General features: G+C 37.2%; 1 protein-coding gene across 5 annotated transcripts in view; it reads left to right on the forward strand.

Annotated features, from left to right (window-relative positions):
• The window catches only part of LOC118012372 (sodium channel protein type 1 subunit alpha), a 153,413-nt gene that overhangs the window by 51,508 nt on the left and 77,862 nt on the right, over window positions 1-24,043 (forward strand). For 4 of the 5 annotated variants that reach the window (XM_035007849.1, XM_035007852.1, XM_035007850.1 and 1 more), the window contains exon 1: window positions 15,729-16,051. In XM_035007849.1, coding sequence (XP_034863740.1) covers window positions 15,788-16,051 — 264 coding nt within the window. In that variant the 5' untranslated portion in view covers window positions 15,729-15,787. Of the gene's footprint in view, window positions 1-15,728; window positions 16,052-24,043 lie in introns of those variants that run through there. The other variant, XM_035007848.1, reaches the window with a different exon arrangement.

Raw genomic sequence — 24,043 nt, forward strand, 5'->3', positions numbered from 1 at the left:
GTTATATATCTGAGGTGGTTTCATATGCATTCCCTTGAATGGGAAAAGTAACTTCAAGTTGAGTTTATGCTGAAAAAGAACCCCCCTGAGCAGAATTCCACATTCTAGGACATTTTCTGTCTGACACCATTTAAACACCCTTCTAGCTACAGCAGCTCAAGGACTGCTCTTGAACTATTTCACACCCTGAGTTGTTCAGACAACACACGTAAAAGTGAAGGGGGAAAGCCATAAATAAAAATTTTAAAAAACACACAAAAACTATGAGTTTTTAAGGACGCGAATGCCTAGACATTCAGTAAAGATCCTACCAAAGTCTAATCATACATGCCATGAGACCTGAAAGGGTTTATATATTGATTGAAAATATTGCATCATTTCCCGGAAAGGGTTATCAAAGTAAATACTGGCAAAAAGGGAGTGTGACAATTTTTCCCCCAACATCTTGTGTTAAAATGCTAGTGCTAGTGCTGACTTCTTTTTTCCTCAACAGGAATTGTACCAAGTAAGCCTGATTTTTTCTCTCCTGTTATTGTCCCATAGCAAAGGACAAATGCTGACTCTAGCGCTATTTCCCTGGCTCCTCCTTACGGCTACATAACTCCCACCTTTACCAGCAACGGGCACAAATGACTTGCACTGCCTGAGACAGAGAGCATCAAGAATACTGGCATTCATTCTGTCTGGATCTTTGTGAGATTGATAGTAAATTACATTTAGATAGTGGTTTTTGAAAAATATTGAACGGACTGCTGACATTTCTACAGACAGAGGGGAAGGGTGAGGAGTGTGAAGAAGATGAGCAACAGAAGTGAGATGAGCGGCTGAGGAAAAGGGCAGAAATGGAGCATCAAGGAGAGTTGGAAGAGAAGAAAATGAGCAAGGAGAAAGGGAAGGCGAGCAGATGAACAGGACTGGCCACTGTACTTCGGCTCCCTCCATAATCCACTCTGTTGAAAACCTGCCATGTATAACCTGGACTTAGGCAGTGCCTCCCTCAGTCCCCGCTACACAGGTGTGGGAGGCTTTCCGTGCTTCCATCACACACTCAGTATCTCCAAATCTCCAACCACAGACACAGCTCGAAGAGACTTCTACTCCCTCTCTCTCTCTCTATCCTCCCAAACCCCTGTGGCTGGACCACTCATCCACCAAAATAAGAGTATTTACTTTCAAACAGAGAAGACTTCTTTACAAAGAGGGTTTAATTTAAATAATTTGTTTATCATTAAGGCTCTTACTGTATATTCTTAATACAAACTAATCCAAGTTGTGCCAGAGAATATCCCTCAGTTATCCTGAGTAGGATGACCAACAAGAGACCCTGAATTTCACAAGGTTTATAATGTGGGCTAGCGTCTTCTAAGGGGAAAAAAACCCATCCTAATGATATTATGTCCTTCAGGCAGAACCTAATAAACTAGAGCAAGGCTGAATCTCATTCAAGAGTTGTGTTTGAGAGATACTATGCTTCTGTATCATTTGTTAAACCAGTTTAGCAATCTGGTCATTGATTAGTGGCTTTTGCTGACAGGTCAGTTAGCTTTGCTGGGTTAAATCAACCCCGAAGTTTCAGTGATATACAAACTTGTTAGTGGTTACTGGCTGGCTCTGGCAGCTCTGTCCACGGGTCTTCCTGCCCGGGACCCAGGCTGAGGGAGCAGCCTCTGTTTGACACATGCCATTCTCAGGAATGAGAGAGAAGAAGAAGGCTGGGTGGAACCACAACATCGCCTGCTGAGCTTCTGTGTGGTTGAAGGCTACGTTCGTCTTCTCCCTTCCCATTGGCCAAAGCAAGTCACCTGGTCAAAGGGACAGTGGGGCAAGGAAGTACATTCCAGGAACATTGCCTACCCAGTGGGGCTGCGAGTCACAAGGCAGTAGGTGGAGATGTATCCTCCCGTTAGGGGAAGCATTGATTGCTCATCTACTGCAATTGAATCCCACTGGGGCACTCATTTCACCCCTTTGGGTCCATTACACCTGCTGCAGTGTGCAATGCTCAATGTAAAGAGGAGTTTGGGGCGAGACTAAGGTTCTCCCTGTCAAGGATCTCTCCTGCCATCTGTCCCCCTCTGAAACACTGTCGCCTGCCTAGGGTGCCGCCGTCCCTTTCCCCATCTAGAGACTCTAACTGTTCACAGAGGCAGCTCCCCCCATCACTCTGCTCTGGGACCTCTAACCTCATGTCTGCAATGCATGTCAGAGTTGACCCAAAGGAAGGAAAGCGTGGACTTCACACAGCTTCTGTTTACTGCTCTACTAAAATTCGTGAGGTGATAAAGACATAAAGACCATTCAATCTGCTCGAAATGATAAATATATATATATACATACATACTTATATATATATATATATAAGCAGAGCACACACAAATTTATCTTTCAATAAATGGTGCCACCAGGTAACAAGTTTTTTAAAGGCCGAGGCTCTCAGTGCAAGTCGAGGACACAAACATGCCAGAAGTTTCTACCATCAGGGCATCTTCTCATCAGGAATACACTAAGTACAAGATATGTCCTGCACTGGGTAGTAGTTGAATGGGTTCTGGAATTCAGGGAACAAACTGATGGTAGAGTTAAAGGCATCATATGGAAATAGCAATTGCCGGTAAGACTGGACCCAGTAAACGACTTTGCCTAATAAAATTTACCATAGGGCAAAGGAAAATAGAATTGAAGGCAGGATGGTATCTATTAGAGCTAAATTTGAGTAGGAAAGTTCTCTGTGGAGCAAGAATACAAGTGTTTGGGCCACAACAGTATATGTATGGTCAAGCACGTTGTGGGAATGGATTTGAATGAGTCAGTGTGTTTTTTTTTTTTTCGGTTCATTAAATACTGCCTCAAACATATTGTCAAACCAAGATATATTCGAAGTTAACTCCAATGGATGGGATTGGGACTTTAGATCTTATTTTGTTTTTCTGAACATTTAATTCAATTATTATACAGTGAGGTACAAATGCCTAATAACTGCACAATTTTATTAATAAAAAAGTAATGTATATTTCTCGATTCTAAACATCCTTAGAATGTAGTGTTTTATTTTGGTTCAACATATGGCACTCTTTATTCCACTCTTTGTGATAACTTTGCATTAGCATCTGGGGTAAATACAGACCATCTCTTCAATAGAGTAATAAATGATGTCGATGTGAACAAAATAGTTTATTGATATTGGATCGACCAAGGCACTAGTGGATTGAGTGAATTTTGGAGCTTGTGGTTTATTATTCAAATGCCCTGAAAAACACTCTTGAAATACACAATGTAGATGTCAATGTATAAGATAGGTAACCTTATTTTAAATGATATCTGCACATAGCATGAAAATTTAGGGATGGATTACAAACATTTTATGGAATACAACTTTATTTTTACATTTTATTTATTTGAGAGAGAGAGTGATCATAAGTGGGGGGAGGGGCAGAGGGAGAGGGAGAAGCTGACTCTCTGCTGAGCAGCAAGGAGTCCGATGTGGGGCTCCATCCCAGGACCCCAGGATTGTGACCTGAGCCAAAGGCAGATGCTTAACTGACTAAGCTACCCAGGCGCCCCAAAAATGTAAATGTTTTAAACACATGGATGAAATATGTTGTTTAGTTAACCTCAATTATGATACTTAAAATGGATATTTAAAAAACCAAAGGAAATAAAGACTTTTTAACACGCATACCAAACCAAAGTATTTCTAGAAAAGAAATTTGTAAAACAATATTTCCTAGGCTTGTGAAATTCTATGTAAAAAGCAATTTCTTTCTTGGGTGTTAAAAAAAAAGAGTTATGTGTGATCACAACTGTAAGAATAACATTTTACCTAGTTATTTTTATTATTACTGGCAGCAGCATTCTTTAGTAAAATGGGTGGCAGATACACCACAAAACCAACTGAAACACTTCATGAATTGCCATGCCCAGATGGTCTATGTGCCCAGAATAGTAAGGGACTGTATAGGAGCTGACAGTCATTTTGGCAGGAGTCTGTTTGGTTTTTCCTCAGCATGAAAATCAAACCACTTTAAAGACAGAATTGCAGATATATGAATTTTCCCCACCTCAAATTATATAGTATAAGGTGATCAAGATGCGTAAGTGTTGTATAATTATAACTTTGGTGTTAGGAAACCTTTGGGGAAATTGAAGTGGGGCAGATGAATTATAGAAAGTGATCTGCTCAGTAGATAACTAGAAATAACCAAGTTTAGCAAAACATAAAAAAGTTAAGAGTGGGGGATGGGCTAGATGGGGGATGGGCATTAAAGAGGGCACTTGTGATGAGAACTGGGTATTGTATGTAAGTGATGAATCACTGAACTCTACTCCTGAAACCAATATTCTACTGTATGTTCACTAACTAAAATTGAAACTTAAAAAAATTAATTAATTAAATAAAATAAAATGAAAAGCAAAAAACAAAGGTTATTGGAGTAAAATATAAATTGACTGTGGACCTATAGTTCATCAGGTTTTAAACCTGCATGATATAGTTTCTAAATTTAAATATTACAATCACCTTTTTTTTTTTGATGTCTCCTGTTTTTCAGATTTTCTAAAATAGTCTCCATTTCTGCCAAAATACTTTATTTACTAGATTTGTTTCGGGTGTCTCTAAGGAATATAATTTGAGTGAATATTAGTTTAATCTGGCTCCTTATATTCTATTTGCCCACATTTTACTGAGGTTCAAGATCATGTAAGTACTTGGAAATTATTTCATAACTATTAGAAATGGACAGGCACTAGTTTGGGAGTCAGGAAATAAAAATTCTGATTCGAGTTCTGCCATTATTAAACCGTGTGACCCTGGACATATCACATACTTATTTTGGAAGTAGGAAGCACAAAAATTCTAAAAAAAGAAATGTCAATTTTGCTTTGATTCAGTTTTTCTGTTAAGTGAGAGGGATGAATTAGACGATCCTTAACTCTTCTTTAAATGTTTGGCATTTCTTCATTTTAGGGTAACTTCTCTTTGATTCTCTTAAGACACCTTACTTAACCTTTCAGAAGTTCAGAGGTTGAGGCAAACTAAGTCATCTTTACCTGAAAGCCTGTCTTGTAGACTCCAGTGACCCATTCCTCATCAGCATCAAAATACTATTACAGTAAGGATTACATATATTCTCCAGTCTGTAAAGAAAAACTTAGAAGCGGGCGCCTGGGTGGCTCAGTTGGTTAAGCGACTGCCTTTGGCTCAGGTCATGATCCTGGAGTCCCGGGATCGAGTCCCGCATCGGGCTCCCTGCTTGGCGGGGAGTCTGCTTCTCCCTCTCCCACTCCCCATTTGTGTTCCCTCTCTCACTGTGTCTTTCTCTGTCAAATAAATAAATAAAATCTTTAAAAAAAAAAAGAAAAACTTAGAAGCTACAACCTGAGAAAACATAAAGCTGTATGTTTAGTTCACTCATCAGTTGGTCAACTGATTTGTTCCCCCTGTACATTTTTTTCCAGGGCCAGATAAAGCATAAACTAACAGTAATTAATTTAATAACTCATAACGGTAGAAGCTTGAAGGAGAAGATGAGGATCGTCTCACCATATTGGTGGCGGGAGGGGCAGGCAGTCGAGACAGGGGATTACTTTTAGGGTTTAAAAACAACATGGAATTTAAGGACACTGTGGAAGCAAAAATATCTCATCAGAAATTAACAGTTATGCTATTCTTTGCCTAAACCCACGATGACATTAGAATGCAAAGTTGTGGGTATTAGTCGTCTCTTAGGGGGAACATTAAATAGCATCTGTCTTTCTCACCCACATTCTGAACCAAGAGAAAAATTAAACAGAGGACTAAGATAGATATGTAACAAAATATCACCTTTATATCTCATAGAAGTTTGCTTGGAGGATGTAGCTGTGTGTGAAAGCCCAAAAAAGCCCGCAAACCAAACTCCAGAGTTAAGCAGAACTGCACACCCAGGCCCAAGTTGTCATGGATAGAAGTGCTTTCCAAAAAGAAGTTACATAGTTATTAACTTATAAGAGGCCAAACTTCTTCACATACAAAGCATTTATAAGATTGCCTTCATGTTTAAGGCTTTTTGTGTGAGATGCCACGATGAAAATGAAATGCTTCATTCTGAGCTATTGTAGACATTTCCATTTGGGTGGAAAAATTCGGATGCCCAAAGAAGTCTAACTATGAGACCTTATGAATTAAGTAAGATTACTTTAAATGAAGCTCTTTTACAAAGGTGATCAAAACCATATTGTTCACCAGTCCAGGCCACCTTAGTATAAAAATCTTTTGGCTGCAATACACATTTGCTCCAGTCCAGTATGTAATACATACAGAATCTTCTACAGAAAAGAGAGCTACAAAATGTCCAGAAGCAAAAACTTCATCCAGTACTAAAATGTTTATTATAATAATATATGTAAGGAATTTGGAAAGTCTTAGAAGTGCTACAGAATATTTTCATTATTAACTTTCTGATCTTACAAAGCTTCCCCAAGAATGTGTAGTATTACTAAAATGTAATTCTAATGGTACTGATTTAGTTTCTCTTTTTTATATCTGTTTCATATCATCAGAATGCATTTCTTTTATTTATCATTTCTACATTCTGATAAATTTTTCCCTTTTATTCGTCTTTCACACAAATTAATTAATATTGGGCTATTACTTTATTTCTTTCCAGTCACAAATCCTATTTTTTTTTTACAACTTTTTTAACAGCCTCTGGCTTCCATTTATTTTCTTTTGGATTTTTTTTTTCTTATCTTCTTTAGGACTTCTTATCTCATTGCTACTTTTGTTTTGCTTGTCCTCCTAAAGAATCATTCTTCTTCCATTTTTCTTCTTCTAAAGATTTTATTTATTTGAGAGAGAGCGAGAAAGAGAGCACAAGTGGGGGCAAGGGAGAGGGGGGCAGAAGGAGATGGAGAAGCAGGTTCCCCGCTGAGCAGGGAGCAATCAATCCCAGGACCCTGGGATCATGACCTGAGCCAAAGGCAGGTGCTTAACCATCTGAGCCACCCAGGAGCCCCTTCAATTTTTCTATTATCCATTATGCTACTTATTCCCAACTTTTTTTTTTATTCTTTCAGATTTGCTGTCTGTTAACATACACTTCCTGTTATTTTGTGTTCCTAATTATGATTACTTCTTTTTTTTTTTAGTTTTCTTTTTTTATTTTGTCTAAATGCATATCCCTATTCCTCTTGAAAATGCACCTGTGCCTTTGAAGTCTTTTCACTAAGAAAGTGAACGTGTCATCTTACCTCTTTTGAAAGTTAGCAAGGGCTCTTCTGTCAACCCAAAGACACATATAAATGCTGGTTCTCCCATAAAGAAAAAGGTGTAAGCCAGAATCACAGATTCTGTGAGGTTCCCCCCTTCCATATCGAATGAGGTATAATTTCATAAAATTAGGACCATGTATTTAGTTACACATTTTTGCACTAAAGAGTGAAGCTTCAAGTGTAAATGAAAAACTCATGATTTATTTTTATATTTTTTAGCAAAGTATGTACAAATTCCAAATATAATTTAGAAGTTTTTTCTATAGTGTTACTGACAAAATATTAATATTAAATTGTATCTGATAGTTTGTAGATATTCCATAAATAAACTTACGGGATGGGTTATAATTTGAAATCTTTTATTCATATAATTAATATAAGGTTTATTTTTAAATAGATATTTGAATATAAGGTCTACTTAGAGTTGCAAAAACCCTTTCATTAATCTCAGTGTGATGTCATTAAAATATGCATGAAATTGCTCATATATAAATGTAATTCCAGTGTCTGAACTAATGTATAATTATACGTAATACAGTTGAAGTGATCATATTTGTCAACGTAAAATGCTTTTCTTCTATCTTCCTGGTAGTTTACTTCTCCAGTTGGAACTCATAGCCAGTTATCAGGAAGATTTGTCTGGAGGGCTTTTCTCAAATGGACTATTTCTGGAAAATAGGAAGGCTTTTAGTAACTTTCTGTTCCATCTACACAGCCTCATGGGCAATGGTCTCCAACATAGCATTCCTTTTGAAGGGCAGTGATTGGCCACAATGATCATATATATTTAAAATATAGCTATATACAAAATCCAAACATATACATATTAAGGAAGTTGCAAAAGCAGTGAAATGGAAAGGATGAAACCAAATGGGATGGTCAAAGATATACCAGATAAATGCAAACAAGAAGAAAGTAGGAGTCATAACATGATATCAGACAAAATTGTCCTCTCTCAGAAGGAAAGATATTAAAATGAGACAAGGACTATATATGGTAGTAAAGGGTTCAGTCCACTCCAAAGATCACACCAAATAACATAGCATTAAAATCCATAGAATAAAAATTACAGGGACTACAAGAATAAATAGAAACACATTAAAAACAGACTTTAATTTTTCTCTTTCAACTCATAGTAGATCAAGTAGAACAAAAATATGTACAGATACAGAAGATCTAAACAAGGTGAATTTAACTGAGATATACTGAACTCTATAGCTTTAAAACAAAGAAAACCTTTTCTGTGTTCTTGGCGGGTCATTTAAAAAAACAATCTCTATTAGGACAAAAAGGAAATCTCAATAAATTCCAGAGAACAGAAATGGTACAAAGTACATTATTGGATTATAATACAATAACACTAAACTTAAATAAATAAGAAGAAATCTGTCATTTGGAATTTGTAAATACTTCCTCTTACACAGCTCTTACCATAAAGAGGAATTTGAAAGCAAAGTTAATTTTAAGAATTTTCTGGTTATTTTTTGTTTATTTTTCCAAGTTTGTGCAGTTCTAAAATTTCCTTGTTATTTTTTTGAAGGATATATTTAATTTATTAACTAATTTAGGAAAATTTCATGTATTATATTGTATTTCTATCCAAGAAAAGGATATGTCTTTCCATTTGTACTTTGTTTTAGGTTTATTCAAAGATTTTTTTTTTAATTCTTACATTGTACTTATGAAATATTCATTAATTATGTTTTCCCCTTTTAAATAAACTACTTTTTAGGTTCACATAAAAATTGAGCAAGAAGTACAAAGTCCCCATATATGCCCAGCCTCCATATAAGCACATCCACTGTCAATATCACATACCAGGTGGTACTTTTGTTACAATTGATGAATCTACATTGACACATCATTATCACTGCAAGTACATAGTTTAGATTACAATTCACTCTTGCTATTGAACATTCTGTGGGTTTAGGCAAATGTATAGTGACTTGTATCTACCATTATAGTATCATACAGAAAAGTTTCACTGCCCTAAAAATCCTCTGTGCTTCACATATTCATTGTTCTTTCCTCACTGACCCCTGGCAACCACTGATCTTTTTACTGTCTCCATAATTTTGCCTTTTCCAGAATGTCATATAATTGGAATCATACAGTATGTAGCTTTTTCTGATTGACCCTTCCACTTAGTGCTATGCACTTAAGTTTCCTCCATGTCATTTTGTGGCTGGATAGCTCATTTCTTTTTAGTGCTGAATAGTATTCCGTTGTCAGGATATACCACCATTTATCAACCCATTTGCATTTTCAGGACATCTTGATTGCTACCACATTTTGGAAATTTTTATTAATAAAGCTGGTATAGACATTTGTGTGCAGGTTTTTGTGTAGACATAAGATTTCAACTCATTTGGATAAATACCAAGGCAGGCAATTGCTGAATTATATGCTAAGAGTAAGTTTTGTTTTATAAGTTGCCAAACCATCTTCCAAAGTGGCTGTACCATTTAGCATTCCAGATGGCAATAAATGAAAGTTCCTGTCACTCCACCTTCTTGTCAGCATTTTGTGTTATCAGTGTTTTAGATTTGGGCCAAGAAATTCTAATAGGTGGGTAGTATTATCTATCCCATTGTTGTTCTAATATGCATTTTCCTGATGATGTATGGTATGGAGCATCTTTTCATATGCTTCTGTGCCATCTGTATATCTTCTTTGGTGAATGTCCATTAAGGTTTTTGATCATTTTTTGAATCAAGTTGATTGTTTTCTTGTTATAGAGTTTTAAGAGTTCTTTGTATATATATTTTTTTCTTTTTAACTGAAACAAAATGTATTTACATTATTTCTAGTGCAGTTCAATTAAAAAACAGGTTCTAGGGCGCCTGGGTGGCTCAGATGGTTAAGCGTCTGCCTTCGGCTCAGGTCATGATCCCAGGGTCCTGGGATCGAGTCCCGCATCGGGCTCTCTGCTCCTTGGGAGCCTGCTTCTCCCTCTGCCTCTCTCTCTCTCTGTCTGTCTCTCATGAATAAAGAAATAAAATCTTTAAAAAAATAAATAAATAAAAAATAAAAAAATAAAAAACAGGTTCTAAACAAACCTGGGAAGGTGTTGAAGCTAGAGAACCTAGGAAATATGTTACTCCTTAGTTGCAGCCTGGTTGTAGCTGCAGGAAGAACTTCAGACACAGGAACACAATGTAACCCTTCAGTTTTGAAATGTTGCTAAGTCTTCTTGTGCTTCAGAAGTGATTGCCCCTGCCCTAAAGAAATGAAAATCATCTCTGCCATTATGTGGGACGGTGGCCCAGATGGGAGCTTCTTAGTGTATTTTGGATAACAGTCCTTTATCACTTTTATCTTTTGCAAATCTTTTCTCCCAGTCTGTGGCTTGTCTTTTCATTCTCTTGACATTGTCTTTAACAGAAGTTTTTGATTTTAATGAAATCCAGTTTATCAATTATTTTTTCACAGATCGTGCTTGTGTTTTTATCGACAGAGTCATTCCCCAACCAAAGGTTACCTAAATTTTCTTCTATGTTCTCCTCCAGGAGTTTTATAGTTTTGCATTTCACATTTAGCTCTGTGATCCATTTTGAGTTAATTCCTATAAAGAGTATAAGGTCTGTGTCTAGATTCATGTTTTTGCATGTTGGTGTCCAGTTGTTCCAGCACCATTTGTTGCAAAAGACTACCTTTGCTCCATAATATGGCCTTTGTGCCTTTGTCAAAGATCTGTTGACTAAATATATATGGGTTTATTTCTGAGCTCTCCATTCTGTTCTGTTGACCTGTTTGTCAATACTTGCACCAATACCACACTACCTTGGTCACTGTAGCTTTATAGTAAGTCTTAAAGTCAGGTACTGTCAGTCATCCAAGTATTTTCTTCTCCTTCAGTATTGTGTTGGCTGTTCTGGGTCTTTTGCCTCTCCATACAAACTTTAGAATCAGTTTGTCAACATCCACAAAATAATTTGCTAGAATTTTGATTGAGATTGCATTGATCAATAGCTCAATAGACCAACAGAGATCAAGTTGAGAAAAACAGACATCCTGATATTATTGAGTTTTCCTATCTATGAGCAGGGAATATCTCCATTATTTAGCTCTTCTTTGAGTTCTTTTATTAGTTTTGTAGTTTTCCTCGTATCGGCCTTATCCATAATCTTTCAGATTTATGCCTAAAAATTTCATTTTGGGGGCACTAACGTAAATGATTTGTGTTTTTAATTTCAAATTCCACTCGTTCATTGATGGTGTATAGGAAAGCAATTTATTTTTTTATATATTGATCTTGTAGCCTGCAACCTTGCTGTACTTGCTTATTAGTTCCAGGAGTTTTGTTTATTTTTTAATTAATACTTTTGGGTTTTCTACATAGAAAATTTGTTATCAGCAAACAAAGATACCTTTATTTCTTCCTTCTTAATCTGTATATCTTTTATTTCCTATTCTTGTCTCTTTTTTTTAAGATTTATTTTTTATTTTTTTTATTCTTATGTTAATCCCCATACATTACATCATTAGTTTTAGATGAAGTGTTCCATGATTCATTGTTTGTGCATAACACCCAGTGCTCCATGCAGAATGTGCCCTCCTCAATACCCACCACCAGGCTAACCCATCCTCCCACCCCCCTCCCCTCCAGAACCCTGTTTGTTTTTCAGAGTCCATCGTCTCTCATGGTTTGTCTACCCCTCCGATTTCCCCAAAGATTTTTTCTTTATTTATTTGAGAGAGAGACAGCACAGAGGGAGAGGGAGAAGCAGGCTCCCCACTGAGCAGTGAGCCTGATGCCAAGCCGGATCCCAGGACCCTGGGATCATGACCTGAGCCAAAGGGAGATGCTTAACCATCTGAGCCATGCAGGCGCCCCTCCTATTCTTGTCTTATTGCAGTAATTAAGACTTCCAGTTCAATGTTGAGAAGGAGTGGTGAGAAGGGCTATCCTTGTCTTGTTTCTAATCTTAGAGGGAAAGCTTCTAGTTTCTTTTTTGTGTTTTTAAATGCATGTTGCTCCTGTAAAGAAAATCTATTGAGTTTCTTATGTTTTTGAAACCAGACACTTATTCTCTTACTACTTGTAGGAGTTTTTCAGGCGTTTACAGAATATGCAAATAAGTATAATTTTACTTCCTCTGTCTTTATTATTAAGTGCAATTGTTTCTCACATCTAATTGGATTAGCTTGTACTTTCAGAAAATTGTTAAATAATACTGTTGATTTTTTTTTCTTGACTTTAATGAAAATACATCTAGGATTACTTTGTAAAGTTTGTTGCTGACTTTGGGGCTCATACAAATGAATATATATATTTATATTTTTAGCATACCATGAAGGTAGCATTATGTATTGGTGAAGAAGTTAGCTTATGCTGTAATTAATGTTGGTTGGAATAACTAAGGGAAAAAAAAGAATCTATCTTATTCCACCTAGAAAACAAATTCCAAATAGACAAAAGATTTAAATTTATAAAATTAAAGCATAAAAAATGCTGAAAATGCAAGAAGAGAACATGATCTATCATATATGCCTCCACTCCCCCAGGGATGGATGCTTTCCTTGACATTACACAAAATCTAGAAGCCAAAGAAGAGTTACAGTTAGATCATCATGTTAACATTTAAATTTCTTATCCTGTAGCACAGAAACACCACAAACTCAGAAAAAATAGATCTTTTTAAAAGGCCCCAAATTAAATCGTTAATGCCATATCTAAAAAGTTGATATAGATTAAAAAGGAAAAAAAATAAAAACATGGACTGTTATTTAAATAGGAAGTCAGAGAAAAGAAAACTTAAAAACAGCTCTTAACCATATGGAAAAAAGTTCAGCTTTTCTCATAGTAAAACAAATGCCAATTAAAACTATAATATGATCCCATTTTTGTCCCAGTCAGATTGGAAATATTGAAAATATAATAACACATTATGTGGAGAAGATGTAGACAAATAGGCACAGCCTTATATTGCTGTCAGGGGAACCGATACTTCATAGCGAGTAATTTTGCAATAATATCAAAATTAAAGATTCACGTTTTACACAGCCAAGTCCATTTTTAGAAACTGATACCCTAAAAATGTCCACAGATATGTGAAAATATGTGTATGAAATAAATTAGTTCCAGCTTTATTTAAAATAGCAAACGATTGGAAACAACCTGAGTACTCATAACTGGACAATTAATTCAATAAATTATAGTACATACAAACAATGGAAAACCATGTAGGCGAGAAAAAGAGCTGAAGCTATAAAAGTTGATAAGGAATGAACTCTAATATGTATTTTTAAGTGAAAAATGAAAGGTGCAGAAGAGTTTGTAAACTAAGATACTGTGTGTTTTTTAATAGAAAATGTGTGAATATGCACACACTCATGTGACTAGTGTTTACCTATTACATACCTGGAAAAATATACAGAGACAGATAACAGTGGTTACCTCTGGGAGCAGAATTAAGCATTGGAGAACAGGTGGCAGGAAGAGTTTACACTGTATTTTCTCTTAAATGATTTGAGTTTATGTCATTTACACATATTTTCTGTCAAACAATGAATTAGTTAAAAAGGGAAAACACCTGGGTGCCTGGGTGGCTCAGTCGTTAAGCGTCTGCCTTTGGCTCAGGTCATGTTCTCAGAGTCCTGGGATCAAGCCCCGCATAGGGCTCCCTGCTCCACGGGAAGCCTGCTTCTCCCTCTCCCACTCCCCCTGCTTGTGTTCCTTCTCTCGCTGTGTCTCTCTCTGTCAAATAAATAAATAAAATCTTAAAAAAAAAAAAAAAAGGGAAAACACCTGTGGCATAATACTTCCCTTATGAGAAAATGCACCACACTTGTTATCCTGAAACTTTTATTTCCAAATAAAGAGCTGCCAGTGTTTTCCTGATGCCTTATGAGAGAAGTAGAGTTTTAAGGTAAAAATATTCATTTTCCATTCATTTAAATTTACTGATTTAATTTTTCTATTCTTCCAGGCCCTGAGCTGATTACAGGTAGACTGTAAGAAGCTCTGAAAGTTTTGTTAGTTCACTTAATGGACGGAAGGTATAAATTTAGACTTGGATGTCCCGCTTGTTTCTGGTCATCCACTGAAAAGTATGGTCATAAACCTCACAGCAGTAGGAACGTCCTTCAGTGAAATTTGAGGGCCCTCTAGGACTCCTCACAAAACAGTTATGGCTGCAGGTTTATTATTTCAGTTTATATCCACCAAAGCTGCAATTAACTGCATCATAGCTTGTTGACCTTAATGAGTTAACACAGCTTCCAAATAAAACTCACGGCCAAGCAGCTTAGGCTCTGAGTTTTGGCTCCATAATATCTGTGAAATTTGAGCTCATATTAAATATACCTTGAAACAATACATTTGGGATTTGGCTCCTGGCATCAGATCAGATCTGACTCTGCTATATGGAGTTGAGAGTTTTGCCTCAGGTCCTCCTAATATGTTTAGCACTATAGGACTATAGAATCAGCAAGAATAGCATTATCGCTTTAGGGAAGCAAAACACTTCCGTTCTTGTTGAGCTTATGGCACCCTGGCTCCTTTCCGATCACTTTTTCCTGAAATAGGAGAATTCTGCTGTCTTCTCCCACCTGAGGCCCGATCCAGGAATTTCTTCCCAGCTTAGTCTTTTTCTCATTCCTAGTCACATAAACGGCATTTGTCCAACACTGAACTGTCTCTTTCAGTGCGTGTGCGTGTGTCCAAGAAAGCCAACCCTGGCATGGCTAATGACGTGAGCAGGTCACACGCAGTTCCAGTTGTCTCCTCAGATTAGATCAAGACTCGGGTCTGTGACTCACTCAGTAGTGACTATTTGATTGGTTATATAGGCTGGCGGAAGCAAACTGTTTTGATCAGCTTGGCCAGGAGCCACTTCTCAGGACTTAAGGGTTGGATTTTATATCCTCTCAGAGACAACTCCCCTTTCCACTTCATCCTGTTGATAAGCTCTCCATGGCCTCTGTGGGGATACATTCCATCCTCATCTGGGTGGCTCACGGAGCGAACAGCCCATTAGGGACCTGATGGTATTTAGCCTAATGTACTTTAATTAGGGCTATAGTTGAATCACTTTCTTAAGTTATGGCACAGTTCCTGTATCGGCAAAGCACAAGAATTAATAAACATGGGACACTTAACAAAACCCGAGATAGAAAACGTATCTGTTAAGCCAAAGCCAATGAAGCAGAAAGTAGAATGATGGTTGGGGGGGCGGGGGGGATGGAGAGTTGATATGCAATGGGTATGAAGTTTCAGTTATGCGAGGTGGGTAAGTACTAGAGAGCCGCTGTACAACTTTGTGCGGGTAGCTAACAATACAGTCCTGCGCACTTAAAAATTGAAAGAGTGGATCTCGTGTTAAATGGTCTTACTACAAAAAAACGTATATTTAATAATTATATTTCAATTTAGTTGGAAACAAAAATCCATTCCTCCAGTTCATATTTCATGACCAGAGTTTAGACATTAAAATCGTCTCTTTAATCTCCTTAGAATATCTGTATCCTTTTTTTTTTTTTTTTTAGGACTTTCATATGCGGAGTAAATGGTAATTAAAATGTGCAGGATGACAAGATGGAGCAAACAGTGCTTTTACCACCAGGTCCTGACAGCTTCAACTTCTTCACCAGAGAATCTCTTGCGGCTATTGAAAGACGCATTGCAGAAGAAAAGGCTAAGAATCCCAAACCTGACAAGAGAGATGATGACGAAAATGGCCCAAAGCCAAATAGTGACTTGGAAGCTGGGAAGAACCTTCCTTTTATTTACGGAGACATCCCTCCAGGGATGGTGTCAGAGCCGCTGGAGGATCTGGACCCGTACTATATCAATAAGAAAGTGAGTGTTTTTCATCGGGCATATTTTACTGCTAATTGCCTACTGCATACCTTGGACTATGATAGCATCAACATGTGCCAAATTAGCAGAAAGCCCTTCTGTTTAAGAAATAAAACACATTTGTGTGTGTTTTATGCATATGCATCCACAAGAAATAAATTGATTATATCATAACAGATGGAGCTTTCCCAAAATCACCACAACAGGTATCTAAAAATAAATGTAGGACGTAGGCAGGCAGCTAATTTAACAAATTAAAAGTTCTCCCCAGAGATTGAATTTACTATACGATTTTATGTGTTTTCTGCTCTTGAAAATCCTGAAATTATCAAAAGTGATAAAGATTTCAAAAATATTAGGATTAATTTCTCATGGAACAAAATTTGACACCACAAGGGTTTCAATTTCTATATCATGTTCTATATAATAAATCAATTCCCTGCAGAAACATTTTCCTACTTAGAAAAGAACATCCCTATACAAACTACAGTTTTAAAAATTATCCAGAGCAAATAATAATGTACTTTTTCCATTTGGATCCGTGTATCTTTGGGAAGTATCATGTTTAGCAGTAACAGCCATTAAAACTCAGTATATCAATTAACTGAACTATGAAACAAACAACTGAATTGCTGTATCACAGTGTTAAATCAAAACGTAAATGAATACTTTGAGAAAGCCCAGATTAATACATGTTGACAAGGGCAGCAATTCCTATGTGGAAACCAGATTACCCAATCAATCTTTCCTTTAAATTGAAGAGTTTTCAGATTGATAACAGGTGTTGTCTTGAGGGAATGTCCCCAAACAAAACACCCCTTGATTGGTTTATAACAAATGCTATGTAAGAAAGGATATGAAGGCAGGTGGAAAAGAAAATTGTGCAAATCCTTTCAAATAGTTAAAAGAAAGGTCTTCAAACTGAGGATGAAAGACCAGCTCTGAAGGAATGACTAGTCAGCCAGATTCTTGTGCTAAAGTAACCCTTTATAAACTTTGTTAGGTTCACATTCAAAGTTGCCTCTAACATCATCTATCCTTATCTTCAAATGCACATTGTGTGAGGAACAAAAAACATTTTGGCATTTTGGAACAAATCACATTGTGCAAGCTGGACAACCTGATAAGAGAAATATTGTTATCAGGAAGGAGTGTTCCCCAAGGTAAGGCAAGTCCGTTGCCTTAACACTGGGCTAACATCAAGCAAGTCTTCAAATGTAATCCATTCAACTGCAGTATAAATGACACTCGGCAGCACTGAAACCCCTAGAAATTGACATTGCATGCTTAGGACACACGGCTAAGTTATGTGTTTAAAATCTCCTTCTTTTACATTTTCATGTTAAGACTTTCTATAGTTGCCATGACACTGGTTTCTAGTCTTAAATTTTCTTTCCATAATTGGATTATTTCAGTATTGAGGAGTAGCCTTAAATTCTAAATTAATTTGCTCTGATTAAAGTTGGAATGCTTAGAAAATTAATAGCCTTTTAAAAAATAATGAATATTTCTTTTGATATTTGATAACCAATTTTATTTTCTGACTTGGGTCTCTGAGATCAGCAGGGTGACCTTCATTAAAACAGTGGATGACACACACACGGTTCACCTGGCATAGACAAAGCATCTAACGGTAGCAATGTCACTGGAGAAAATGCATCTTGGGATGAAATTTCCCACTATTCCCGATAGTGGGGATGTGGATTTTATTGCCTGAGTGAGTTGGAATATACAAATACAACCTTCCCTAAGGTTTAACTCAAGTACGATAATTAATGTGCCATTTATATCTATATACAAAGTCTCTAGTTTCTTTCTTATTAATATATAGAATAAACAAAGCAAGCCTATGATAAAAATGGTTGCAGAATCTATTCCTTATGTTATATTTTAAAGTACAGTGGTATCCCTATAAGAAATCTATATGTAGGGAATAGGAACAACACAAACCACACTAAAGCCCTCTGTGATCTTCTAAAAAGACAGTGTCAGTAAGCTTATGGAAATGTCATGGCTGATGGTGTATTTTCAGATGGCATATGCCCACATATTTTTATCTTCTTTGCCCTAGTTTAAAATATGCAAGTTATATAATGTTCGAGAGTTCCACTAAAATTGTTAAAGTAGCTTAATCCATGGTCAATGATGTCGTAGTACAACTGGAGAGATAGTAGCAATCATCTCATGAACATTCCTGATGCATGGAAGCATTTCCAGACCCTCGGAGGTTTTAAGCCTTCAGCAGTCCCCGGTAAGAACCAAAAAATAAAACAACAGTGCTATCAGAATACAATCACAGAATTTCCCATATCGTGTTAGCTGTGGTCCAGTGCTCTTCAAAACATGATCCCAGGTTGGGTTCCTTTTGTTTGTTTATTTACTTCAGCTATGTGGCAAGGCACATTTAGCTTGTAAACACACACTTGTTTTTTTCCTTATTTTCTTTTCACAGCTTGGGTTAATTTTGTACCATTTAGCTATACATTCAAATTCTTCACCTACTCTTTATTACAGAAAGCTTCGTTCTTCTCATGTTCTTCTTAAAGTTACAGATGACTCATTAGTACCATAGAAGAAAATATCCTTTGTGACAGTGTCCTGGAAATAGAATGAGGTATTTTAGATCTGTAGTGAAAATGGATGTTTGTTAATTATGGAATATAGATATGTATCCAGTTAAAAATGTATTCTTTCCTTGATCGTCTCATGGGCCATTTATGAACAACTTATTCTCCCTTTTTCTCAGCTCTTCTAAAAAAGATGCATACTGCCTCTTCATTGGAGCTGCATGAAGAGTCATATATGAATTTGTGATTTCAAATTCATGCCTGGTCTGTTATTGCTACAGGAATTTTAAATTGTAATATTGGGTAGAGGGAGTTGTTTGTTTTGTTTTTAATTGGGATTAGGGAGTTTTTCTTGTAAAAGTAACTTAATAGAAAAGTAATTTAATAGTAATTTAATCAGAAAAGTAGATGGTAAATAAAAGCTTATGATTCCATAAGTTGTCTTATGAACAGTCCCCAATTTATAACTTTTTTTTTTTTGTCATATCATTAGCTCCTCTACAACTAGCAGTCCCCAGGGCTCTCCCTTCCACCCAAGGCATTATACTTGATTTCCAAATCTTTCTCCTCTTCATCCATTATTTCTTCCTTGTGCCCCTTTCTTCCTTGTCACCTCCCCATCTCTGGCTCAGGGACAATCCCCAGATGATGATGATGGCAGTAAAATAATGGTTAGCATTTATTAAGCACCTGCTATATTAGGAAGAAACCCTTCAGTTGAGAGTGACAAAAATCAAACAGAAACTAGTTTTTGAAAACGAACAAGCTAATTAGTTAATAAATAAATGTATGTGTGGGGCAAATCTGGTTTTAATATCAAAGGATCCAGCAGCTAAAAGGACAACAGCAGAACACAGTCCTTTTCCATTTGGGGCTCTTTCTCTTATGCCGGCTGCATTCACAGGCTGACTCTTGCCACAAGATGGCGGAAGTCACCACAGGTAGCAGCAAGCAAACATCCTACAGCCTAAGAACCCCAAGAAAAAGCTCACTTTTTTTTTTCAAAAGCGCTAGCAAAAATCCCGGAATCGGTTCTAATTAGTTCCCATGACCTCCTCTGAACCAGTTCCTGTAGGCTGGGGTTTGTGATGGGCTCATCGACCAGATTAATGGCACATGTTGACCTATGTTGCCAAGGGGTGGGTCAGCACCACCCGAGCCACACGGGCAGACGGTGTGGAGCGGAGGTGTTCTCCAAACTGAAGAGATGGAGCCTGCTGAAGAAGCCATGCCAGGCAGGCAAAAATTCTAACTCTGTCCTCAAAGCACTACTATCAGGATATTTACAGTTCCTCTTTAATCCTCATGTCCTTCCAAGATAACTCTTGCCTTTATTTTAAAATAATGAAACTGAGGTGAAGTAATTTGCCTAAGATCACAAAGCTATTAAGTAACAGACACTAGATTTAAAACAGATCTGTCAGCTTCTGTGGCCCATGGCCAGGCCACTTCAGGTGTGCAGTCTTTGCACTGATAATACCGGTGGAAAAGAAAAGTCAGTAATAGAATATAAATAAGCTGATTGCTGCCTTTCCTGTCCCTCTACTCACACCACTTTGCAAGCTGTACCCCTCATCTCCTAGGCTGGCAATATTTCCCAAACCCGACTTGTTGCTTCCCTGTTTCTCTCAATCAGGGGCATGTCCTGATCTTTGTAAAAATTAAAATCTTTAAGACTCCCTAGGTTTATATCAACTTCTAAAATAATTAGAAAATTACATTTGCCACCAGATTCTAATAGGGTGATAAACACCTTTTTTTTTTTTTTTTTTTAAGAGGACAGATTCAGGAAACTTAAATTATGTGCCTCTGTAAAGAAATGCATTTAATTTGGGATCTGAAGGGTATTACGAAGAGGAGAGAGAAGTCTTCCAGGGAAAGGGAACAGCGTACAAGTGGACATGCAATATAGCTGGGCTGTAATAAGTAGGAAGAGAATAAGATGTGGTTGGGGAGGTGGGCCAAGGCTAGATAAAGGTGCTTTGAAGTGTATTATTAAAGAGTTTGAAGTTTAAGGGCAAAATGAATTCTCAGTAGGACTTAAGTTAGAGGAGTGACATGGTCCACTTTATCTTTTTAACAATCAAGTTGGGAGTCTTTATGGAAGCTTGGTCTAGATTTTCAACAATGAGGACCAAGAATAATGGATGGGATTTGAATCTATTTGGGAGGTGTGCAAGTATCAGATGGCATTGTTTTCTTAATATGAAATTTGGGAGGAAAGATCGAGCAATAAACTTCCAGTGTGAAAATTGTCCTGCTTTCAACTACACAAGTGTTAGTATGTGTATGAGACCAGACAAACAAACACTTTTAACCTTTTAATTCTCATATTTTTATGGCACTTTAGAATTCACTAAGGGCATTCACATCTTTTCTATTCAGATGTAGAAATCAACAGGGAGTAATCTGCTCAAAGTTCTGACACAGCAAGTCTGCAAGAAAACTGGGCCTCAAACTAGTCCTCTCCAGTCAATGAAAACTTGAGCATATAATAAAGTACCACACCCACGGTATAGGCTGAAGATACAGGCTGGAAAATATTTGACCCCCGGATTGTATTTGCACCTGTGGTTACAGTTTCTCCTCTCCCAAGGTGAAGGCAGAGGCAGCTGTAACCCTGGCTAAGAGCCCAGCGGGGCACTTCCCGTGGGGTTGTCTCCTGAACTGGCCCCACCCCAACCCCCACCATTACACCCAGCTAAAGCCCAGGGACAGGGAACTTTACAGACTCCTCCCTGGGTACAAATTCTTCTCTTTTGCATGAGCTTAAAACAGAGATTAAAAAAGAGGAAAAAGAAAAAAAAAAAAAAAACTGTGAGGTATTGAGCCCACAAATACATTTGGTTTGACTCATGCAATATTATTTATTTTGAATTAGTTACCAAGATCTATAAATCAAGACATTACACACACACACTCATGCATACATGCACACATGTATGATCTGCTTATTTAGGAGTTCTCTTATAATATCAGATCTGGCATCACTGGTCTGTATACCAAAAAATTGATAGGGACCTCCCACCACCTAGCCTCTGGGGCATTTTGGCTTGTGATCCCTGGCTTAAAGACTACATGTGTAATTAGGGGAAGGCGGGATACTAAAGCTTGAGTGTGCCACAGGCAGGCAAGTGCTGCAAGTTGTTCTTAGGCTGCTTATCTTTAGTCTAAAGGGAAAAATAGGTAAGACCAGGATAGAAAAATAATGTTTAAATATTGCATGCTCCCTTCAGTCATCAGGTGGTAAACCTGTGAGAAAGCTTTCCATTCCCCAGTGAGCCAGAAAAGGAGGGAAATCTTTGGCCTGAATCCACAGGTTATCACAAAATAGGAAGGGAAGTAGATAAGACCCTTTAGAACGCCCACAGGGGGGAGGGAAAAAAAAAAAAGTGTTAGATGCCATGGAGTTGGCCCGGATGAGGAATGTTGCCAGAGATATGCACTAATGAAATCTCTTGACTTTCTATGAAGTTCTTTACATCCAGAACTTCTGAAACATCTCTCCTCCTGCCACGTGGCTCTCAGTTCAGCCCCTCCCTTCTAAAGCTCTTCTCAAACCACCAGCTGAGAACCAGGAAAAGGTTGAATCCTCTTTCTGGCAGAAGATGGTGCCAGGGAATTTCCCTTGTTCACATGCCAGGGCAACATCAAGGGGAAAGGTGCATCTGACAGCCCAACTTGGAATTCTTTTGCTATTTGCAAGTCACAAGTTCTTTTACACGGTGATAAGATTTCATAGTACTATTAATGCAGAATTCCTTTTCATTAAGAGTTACAGAGGCTTTTGAGTGGTATGTAAATATATATGTCTATGTGTATATGTATGTATATATATATATATATATATTCTTTCTGTGGGAAAATATATTCAAAGTGTTAAACAACTGATTTCCAAATATATTTTTGGAGCATAGTGTAGTACAAGTTGAAAGTTGTTTAATTTTGAGGCTAAAGCAAAAATTCAATCAACCAAGAGTGTATTCTATATTTTCTGTTGTTCATGATCATTGCTAACCTTCCTCTATTACTTTTGCCAGGGCGTTTACTTTAAGAGCAGGCAAATGCATTAAATTTAGAGGCAGTCCTATTATTTTGGTAATTTTTGGATAATGTTTAGATAAATATAAAATTGGGCCTTAAACTGAAACTATTTACTGTAAGGAACATGGCCCCTAGATCAAAAGAAAAGTTAAGATAGTGGACATCTTTAGAAAAAGAGACTGGAAAACTATGGCTTGTTAAATTCAACATCCACCTTGGGAAAAAAAAAATTATAAACAAATCACTTTCTAAAAACTCAGAGACAAAAATCACAGATTCATAAATAGCAATTTCTACCAAACTATTCCAACATAATTGTTTCCTTACTGACTATACAGCTAGGTCAAGGGGAAGGATTTTAATGCATGTGTACAACATAATCTTTGACAATTTAGGCAACTTTAAATGTTGCCCATTAACAGATACGGGTTCACAGCTCTGCTATTGAAGAATCACCTGAGGGATTTACTAAAAATACACAATACTAGACATCAGAATCTCTACTGAACTGCAATCGCGGCAACTTTATGAGCTAAGAATATGTATTCCCATTTTTCAAAAGAGACAAATGAGCCGCAGGAAAATGAAGTAACTTGTCTAGGATTGCACTGCTGGAAGGCTGCGGAGTCACGTTTGAGCCAGACATCTGACTCCAGAGTCTGCACTCTCAATAACGACAGGAGTTCAAATAAATCATACTTCCTATTTTCCTAATGTTGCTCTCCAGATTGTCAAACTGTCGAGTAAGAGGGGTGTTTGCCTGTTTTTCTTGGTTTGCCTTTAAAATCAGAATTGATTTTACTTGCTGAAGAGAGTCGGAGCTAGCTGTGCAATGCATGGTGTACGTCTAGGTCTGTGTTGCCAAATGCAATAGACATTAGCCAAGTGTGGCTATGGTACTTTACATGTGGTGAATCCAGACTTCGAAGACTCAGAATTGCTATGAAAAGAAAAAAAAGATGCAAAACACCTCAATAACTTTTTTTAAAAGATTTTATTTATTTATTTGAGAGAGAGAGAATGAGAGAGAGAGAGAGAGCACATGAGAGGGGCTAGGGTCAGAGGGAGAAGCAGACTCCCTGCTGAGCAGGGAGCCCGATGCGGGACTCGATCCAGGGACTCCAGGATCATGACCTGAGCCGAAGGCAGTCGCTTAACCAACTGAGCCACCCAGGCGCCCCAACACCTCAATAACTTTTAATATTGATTTCATGAAATGATAATATAATGGATATAGTAGGTCAAAGAAAACATTACTAAAATTAATTTCACTTGCTTCTTTACTTTTTAAAAACATGGCTCTCGGGATATTTAAAATCACATATGGGCTCAGATTTGTAATTCACATAATATTTCTATTGGACAGCTCTGAAGTAGGTAA

The sequence above is a fragment of the Mirounga leonina genome, unplaced genomic scaffold (genome assembly GCF_011800145.1).
Source record: "Mirounga leonina isolate KUSES-001 unplaced genomic scaffold, KU_Mleo_1.0 Mir_151, whole genome shotgun sequence".
NCBI classification, from domain to species: Eukaryota; Metazoa; Chordata; class Mammalia; order Carnivora; family Phocidae; genus Mirounga; species Mirounga leonina.